General features: G+C 45.7%; 1 protein-coding gene across 1 annotated transcript in view; it reads right to left on the bottom strand.

Annotated features, from left to right (window-relative positions):
* Positions 1-965: 965 nt before the first annotated feature.
* The window catches only part of LOC139405156 (multiple PDZ domain protein-like), a 140462-nt gene continuing 133225 nt past the window's right edge, over positions 966-8202 (bottom strand). Inside the window, 3 exon segments of the mRNA XM_071147575.1 lie at positions 966-1557; positions 4698-4821; positions 5985-6088. Coding sequence (XP_071003676.1) covers positions 1411-1557; positions 4698-4821; positions 5985-6088 — 375 coding nt within the window. The 3' untranslated portion in view covers positions 966-1410.

Here is an 8202-nt window from a genome sequence, read left to right as displayed (position 1 = left end):
CCTTGTCATCCAGCCTGTATATAGCATTAGTAATAGCTGTAGCTATAGTAAGCTGGCAGTATATCAGAAAACTACAAAACATTAAGTATTCAGTATTAGCAGCCGAAGAGCTTAAAATACCAATATTCTATCTATACTGTAGAAAATTCATCTCCTAAAACTGTAATAGTTTCTTTCTAAATGACATTCATATTAAAATAATAAAACAAAAGTACAGGTTAGTAGGCCTTCCTACAGGAAACATATAAAACAGAATAAATAAATGGTTAAAACAACAGTCACATTAATAACATTCATGAACATGATCGAAGTATGAAGTTACGTAATGAAATAAGAAATAAACCGTATCCTATTCATGTAGTTCAGGTAGCAACTAACAAACAGAGAGAAAGAGAGAGAAATGAATTATCTTTTGAATTCTTAATTAGAATGTAAATTCTACACCTAAACGCCAATATAAAAGATTGGAGAAGAGTCTTGGCATCTATTGCCACATTTGTTCTTGCGTCATTAGAGTGTGTTAGTTAGTGATGTGAGTCGTCAGTAGTCTGGTATGATGAGGTGCATATTGAAGGAGACACAGTGATGTGAGTAGTCAGTAGTATGGTATGATGAGGTACATATTGAAGGGGGCAGTGATGTGAGTAGTCAGTAGTCTGGTATGATGAGGTACATATTGAAGGGGACAGTGATGTGAGTAGTCAGTAGTCTGGTATGATGAGGTGCATTTAGAAGGAGACACAGTGATGTGAGTCGTCAGTAGTCTGGTATGATGAGGTACATTTTGAAGGAGACACAGTGATGTGAGTAGTCAGTAGTCTGGTATGATGAGGTGCATATTGAAGGAGACACAGTGATGTGAGTAGTCTGGTATGATGAGGTCCATTTAGAAGGAGACACAGTGATGTGAGTAGTCTGCTATGATGAGGTCCATTTAGAAGGAGACAGTGATGTGAGTAGTCAGTTGTCTGCTATGATGAGGTCCATTTTGAAGGAGACAGTGATGTCAGTAGTCTGCTATGATGAGGTCCATTTAGAAGGACACAGTGATGTGAGTAGTCAGTAGTCTGGTATGATGAGGTCCATATTGATGTACACAGACACATAGACATGCATTACAGGGTTCATAGTTTTGTTACAATGAGAACCAGTTACATCTAGGAGGACATATAGAAGACATTCTTCTGTGAGAATCTTCACCTCCTTCTAGAGATAAACAGGGTCGTGTTCATTAGCGCGCACACCGTAGCAAAACGTTTTGCAACAGAACACATAAATGAATGTTTCTTATTGAAAAAAAAGTTCAGACAGTCCCTCCCTGTTTTGTCTGTTTCCTGATGAACACAACCCTGATGTAGTCTGCTAATGACATCATCAAAGGGCGACAGACGGTTGTGTGAGGACTGACACTCAGGAGAGTACGGTGAGGACTACAGTTCCCTTGGTCCTCTTCAGTATGGCGACGGCGCCGGCGTGGGTGACCCCCTCCAGACTGTGACCGTTCACGGCGAGGATCTGATCCCCGCGCTGCAGCCGGCCGTCCTCAATCGCTGCTCCCTGGAGAGAGACAGATGCAGAGGGAGAGACAGATGCAGAGGGAGAGACAGATGCAGAGGGAGAGACAGATGCAGAGGGAGAGACAGATGCAGAGGGAGAGACAGATGCAGAGGGAGAGACAGATGCAGAGGGAGAGACAGATGCAGAGGGAGAGACAGATGCAGATGCAGAGGGAGAGACAGATGCAGAGGGAGAGACAGATGCAGAGGGAGCGACAGATGCAGAGGGAGAGACAGATGCAGAGGGAGAGACAGATGCAGAGGGAGAGACAGATGCAGAGGGAGCGACAGATGCAGAGGGAGAGACAGAGGCAGAGGGAGCGACAGATGCAGAGGGAGAGACAGATGCAGAGGGAGAGACAGATGCAGAGGGAGAGACAGATGCAGAGGGAGAGACAGATGCAGAGGGAGCGACAGATGCAGAGGGAGAGACAGATGCAGAGGGAGAGACAGATGCAGAGGGAGAGACAGATGCAGAGGGAGAGACAGATGCAGAGGGAGAGACAGAGGGAGAGACAGATGCAGAGGGAGAGACAGATGCAGAGGGAGAGACAGATGCAGAGGGAGAGACAGATGCAGAGGGAGCGACAGATGCAGAGGGAGAGACAGATGCAGAGGGAGAGACAGATGCAGAGGGAGAGACAGATGCAGAGGGAGAGACAGATGCAGAGGGAGAGACAGATGCAGAGGGAGAGACAGATGCAGAGGGAGAGACAGATGCAGAGGGAGAGACAGATGCAGAGGGAGAGACAGATGCAGAGGGAGAGACACGGCATCAAACACAGCTGCATTGTTTGACTTTCTACTGGTTGTTGAGTTTCTACTGGTTGTTGCGTTTCTACTGGTTGTTTGAGTTTCTACTGGTTGTTGCGTTTCTACTGGTTGTTGAGTTTCTACTGGTTGTTGAGTTTCTACTGGTTGTTGAGTTTCTACTGGTTGTTGACTTTCTACTGGTTGTTGACTTTCTACTGGTTGTTGAGTTTCTACTGGTTGTTGAGTTTCTACTGGTTGTTGAGTTTCTACTGGTTGTTGAGTTTCTACTGGTTGTTGAGTTTCTACTGGTTGTTGAGTTTCTACTGGTTGTTGCGTTTCTACTGGTTGTTGCGTTTCTACTGGTTGTTGACTTTCTACTGGTTGTTGACTTTCTACTGGTTGTTGACTTTCTACTGGTTGTTGAGTTTTTACTGGTTGTTTGAGTTTCTACTGGTTGTTGAGTTTCTACTGGTTGTTGCGTTTCTACTGGTTGTTGAGTTTCTACTGGTTGTTGAGTTTCTACTGGTTGTTGACTTTCTACTGGTTGTTGACTTTCTACTGGTTGTTGCGTTTCTACTGGTTGTTTGAGTTTCTACTGGTTGTTGAGTTTCTACTGGTTGTTGAGTTTCTACTGGTTGTTGAGTTTCTACTGGTTATTGAGTTTCTACTGGTTGTTGAGTTTCTACTGGTTGTTGCGTTTCTACTGGTTGTTGAGTTTCTACTGGTTGTTGCGTTTCTACTGGTTGTTGAGTTTCTACTGGTTGTTGAGTTTCTACTGGTTGTTGCGTTTCTACTGGTTGTTGAGTTTCTACTGGTTGTTGAGTTTCTACTGGTTGTTGAGTTTCTACTGGTTGTTGAGTTTCTACTGGTTGTTGAGTTTCTACTGGTTGTTGAGTTTCTACTGGTTGTTGACTTTCTACTGGTTGTTGAGTTTCTACTGGTTGTTGAGTTTCTACTGGTTGTTTGAGTTTCTACTGGTTGTTGAGTTTCTACTGGTTGTTGAGTTTCTACTGGTTGTTGTAAGAAACAAGGAATTTACAGTAGAATGATAGGTATATTGAATTGACATTGAGGACTAAAATAATGTGTTACCTTTCTAAATGAAATAGAGACCTGTGTTACCTTTCTAAATGAAATAGAGGCCTGTGTTACCTTTCTAAATGAAATAGACAGTTCCCTTTCTAAATGAAATAGAGGCCTGTGTTACCTTTCTAAATGAAATAGAGGCCTGTGTTACCTTTATAAATGAAATAGAGGCCTGTGTTACCTTTCTAAATGAAATAGAGGCCTGTGTTACCTTTATAAATGAAATAGAGGCCTGTGTTACCTTTATAAATGAAATAGAGGCCTGTGTTACCGTTCTAAATGAAATAGAGGCCTGTGTTCCCTTTCTAAATGAAAGAGAGGCCTGTGTTAGCTTTCTAAATGAAATAGAGGCCTGTGTTACCTTTCTAAATGAAATAGAGGCCTGTGTTACCTTTCTAAATGAAATCGACAGTTACCTTTCTAAATGAAATAGACAGTTACCTTTCTAAATGAAATAGAGGCCTGTGTTACCTTTCTAAATGAAATAGAGGCCTGTGTTACCTTTCTAAATGAAATAGAGGCCTGTGTTACCTTTCTAAATGAAATCGACAGTTACCTTTCTAAATGAAATAGACAGTTACCTTTCTAAATGAAATAGAGGCCTGTCTTACCTTTCTAAATGAAATAGAGGCCTGTCTTACCTTTCTAAATGAAATAGACAGTTATCTTTCTAAAATGAAATAGAGGCCTGTGTTACCTTTCTAAATGAAAGAGAGGCCTGTGTTCCCTTTCTAAATGAAATAGACAGTTACCTTTCTAAATGAAATAGAGGCCTGTGTTACCTTTCTAAATGAAAGAGAGGCCTGTGTTACCTTTCTAAATGAAATAGAGGCCTGTGTTACCTTTCTAAATGAAATAGACAGTTATCTTTCTAAATGAAATAGAGGCCTGTGTTACCTTTCGAAATGAAATAGAGGCCTGTGTTACCTTTCGAAATGAAATAGACAGTTACCTTTCTAAATGAAATAGAGGCCTGTGTTACCTTTCGAAATGAAATAGAGGCCTGTGTTACCTTTCTAAATGAAATAGAGGCCTGTGTTCCCTTTCTAAATGAAATCGACAGTTACCTTTCTAAATGAAATAGAGGCCTGTGTTACCTTTCTAAATGAAATAGAGGCCTGTGTTACCTTTCTAAATGAAATAGAGGCCTGTGTTACCTTTCTAAATGAAATAGAGGCCTGTGTTACCTTTCTAAATGAAATAGAGGCCTGTGTTACCTTTCTAAATGAAATAGAGGCCTGTGTTCCCTTTCTAAATGAAATAGAGGCCTGTGTTACCTTTATAAATGAAATCGACAGTTACCTTTCCGAAGACAGTTTTGACGTAGATGGGCAGGTCTCCGTGGGGACTGCTGAACCCTCCTACTATACTGAAGCCTAGACCCAGAGCTCCTCTGTCCAGACTGATGGTTCTATAAAACTGGGGACTGTGGGAGATATAACAACAACAACAACAACAACATGTCAGATTTGCGGTTCTCTATCTGAAATTATGTCATTCCAAACATTTTTGCATTTGTGAAAAGTGTTAAACAAACTGTCTGCCATGTGACCATTTTTTTATAACAGCATTGATTAAATAAGTGTTAAAATATTGCTGTACGGTGGCCCCGAGGGACAAAATAGTTGAGAATTAATGTGTTATGGAGCTAAACATTTATAAACAGCAGTACATAACCACCTCATGTTGTTGTGAAGGGTAGTTGATCCTGTGGAGAGGATACCTACATCCCCCTCTCCCTGTCCTCAGCCTCCTCTCCCTGACCCTGTCCTCAGCCTCCTCTACCTACTCTCCCTGGCCCTGTCCTCAGCCTCCTCTACCTACATCCCCCTGGCCCTGACCCTGTCCTCAGCCTCCTCTACCTACATCCCCCTCTCCCTGTCCTCAGCCTCCTCTCCCTGACCCTGTCCTCAGCCTCCTCTACCTACATCCCCCTCTCCCTGTCCTCAGCCTCCTCTCCCTGACCCTGTCCTCAGCCTCCTCTCCCTGACCCTGTCCTCAGCCTCCTCTACCTACTCTCCCCGGCCCTGTCCTCAGCCTCCTCTACCTACATCCCCCTGGCCCTGACCCTGTCCTCAGCCTCCTCTACCTACATCCCCCTGGCCCTGGACCTGTCCTCAGCCTCCTCTACCTACTCTCCCTCTCCCTGTCCTCAGCCTCCTCTACCTACTCTCCCTCTTCCTGTCCTCAGCCTCCTCTACCTACTCTCCCTCTCCCTGTCCTCAGCCTCCTCTACCTACATCCTCCTCTCCCTGTCCCTGGCCTCAGCCTCCTTTATCTCTCCCTGTCCTCAGCCTCCTCTACCTACATCTCCCTCTCCCTGTCCTCAGCCTCCTCCCCCTCTTCCTCTCCCTGTCCTCAGCCTCCTCTACCTACATCCTCCTCTCCCTGTCCCTGTCCCTGTCCTCAGCCTCCTCTATCTCTCCCTGTCCTCAGCCTCCTCTACCTAATCTCCCTCTTCCTGTCCTCAGCTTCCTCTACCGACTCTCCCTCTCCCTGTCCTCAGCCTCCTCCCCCTCTCCCTCTCCCTGTCCTCAGCCTCCTCTACCTTCTCCCTCTTTATAACATGGGATAGCAGCAGAGTCCTACCTCATGTTGTTGTGTAGGGTAGCTGATCCTGTGGAGGGGAGCCCTACATCCCTCTGACCCTGTCCTCCTCCACAGTCCTCATCCACCGACCCTGTAGTCAGCACCTGAAGAACAACGAGACGTTATTAATCCATATTGAAACGGTGTCTTCTGCTGTACCCCATATAACAACATACTGTACCACCATACCCAACCCCCCTGAAACACACATATAACAACATACTGTACAGACATATATATTATATATTACATATAACAACATACTCTACAGACATATATATTACATATTACATATAACAACATACTGTACAGACATATATATTACATATTACATATAACAACATACTCTAAAGACATATATATTACATATTACATATAACAACATACTCTACAGACATATATATTACATATTACATATAACAACATACCCAACCCCCCTGAAACACACATATAGACATTGGTTGGAGAGAGACTGGAGCACTGGACAACCACAGTGCAGAGACTGGAGTAGTGGACAACCGCAGTGCAGAGACTGGAGTAGTGGACAACCACAGTGTAGAGACTGGAGCAGTAGACAACCACAGTGCAGAGACTGGAGCAGTAGACAACCACAGTGCAGAGACTGGTGAGCACTGGACAACCACAGTGTAGAGACTGGAGTAGTGGACAACCACAGTGCAGAGACTGGAGCAGTAGACAACCACAGTGCAGAGACTGGAGCAGTAGACAACCACAGTGTAGAGACTGGAGTAGTGGACAACTACAGTGCAGAGACTGGAGTAGTGGACAACCACAGTGCAGAGACTGGAGCAGTAGACAACCACAGTGCAGAGACTGGAGCAGTAGACAACCACAGTGTAGAGACTGGAGCACTGGACAACCACAGTGCAGAGACTGGAGTAGTGGACAACCACAGTGCAGAGACTGGAGTAGTGGACAACCACAGTGCAGAGACTGGTGAGCAGTGGACAACCACAGTGTAGAGACTGGAGTAGTGGACAACCACAGTGTAGAGACTGGAGTAGTGGACAACCACAGTGCAGAGACTGGAGAGCAGTGGACAACCACAGTGCAGAGACTGGAGTAGTGGATAACCACAGTGCAGAGACTGGAGAGCAGTGGACAACCACAGTGCAGAGACTGGAGTAGTGGACAACCACAGTGCAGAGACTGGAGAGCAGTGGACAACCACAGTGCAGAGACTGATGAGCAGTGGACAACCACAGTGTAGAGACTGGAGTAGTGGACAACCACAGTGCAGAGACTGGAGCAGTAGACAACCACAGTGCAGAGACTGGAGCAGTGGACAACCACAGTGCAGAGACTGGAGTAGTGGACAACCACAGTGCAGAGACTGGAGCAGTAGACAACCACAGTGCAGAGACTGGTGAGCAGTGGACAACCACAGTGTAGAGACTGGAGTAGTGGACAACCACAGTGTAGAGACTGGAGCAGTAGACAACCACAGTGTAGTGACTGGAGCAGTGGACAACCACAGTGTAGAGACTGGAGTAGTAGACAACCACAGTGTAGAGACTGGAGTAGTGGACAACCACAGTGTAGAGACTGGAGCAGTGGACAACCACAGTGCAGAGAATGGAGCAGTAGACAACCACAGTGTAGAGACTGGTGAGCAGTGGACAACCACAGTGCAGAGACTGGTGTAGTGGACAACCACAGTGCAGAGACTGGAGCAGTAGACAACCACAGTGTAGAGACTGGTGAGCAGTGGACAACCACAGTGTAGAGACTGGTGAGCAGTGGACAACCACAGTGCAGAGACTGGAGCAGTAGACAACCACAGTGTAGAGACTGGTGAGCAGTGGACAACCACAGTGCAGAGACTGGAGTAGTGGACAACCACAGTGCAGAGACTGGAGTAGTGGACAACCACAGTGCAGAGACTGGAGAGCAGTGGACAACCACAGTGCAGAGACTGATGAGCAGTGGACAACCACAGTGTAGAGACTGGAGTAGTGGACAACCACAGTGCAGAGACTGGAGCAGTAGACAACCACAGTGCAGAGACTGGAGCAGTGGACAACCACAGTGCAGAGACTGGAGTAGTGGACAACCACAGTGCAGAGACTGGAGCAGTAGACAACCACAGTGCAGAGACTGGTGAGCAGTGGACAACCACAGTGTAGAGACTGGAGTAGTGGACAACCACAGTGTAGAGACTGGAGCAGTAGACAACCACAGTGTAGTGACTGGAGCA

The sequence above is a fragment of the Oncorhynchus clarkii genome, unplaced genomic scaffold (assembly GCF_045791955.1).
Source record: "Oncorhynchus clarkii lewisi isolate Uvic-CL-2024 unplaced genomic scaffold, UVic_Ocla_1.0 unplaced_contig_2530_pilon_pilon, whole genome shotgun sequence".
Taxonomy (NCBI): domain Eukaryota; kingdom Metazoa; phylum Chordata; class Actinopteri; order Salmoniformes; family Salmonidae; genus Oncorhynchus; species Oncorhynchus clarkii.
The sequence above is the reverse complement of the archived record's forward strand: the minus strand, read 5'-3'. Positions and strand labels throughout refer to the sequence as shown.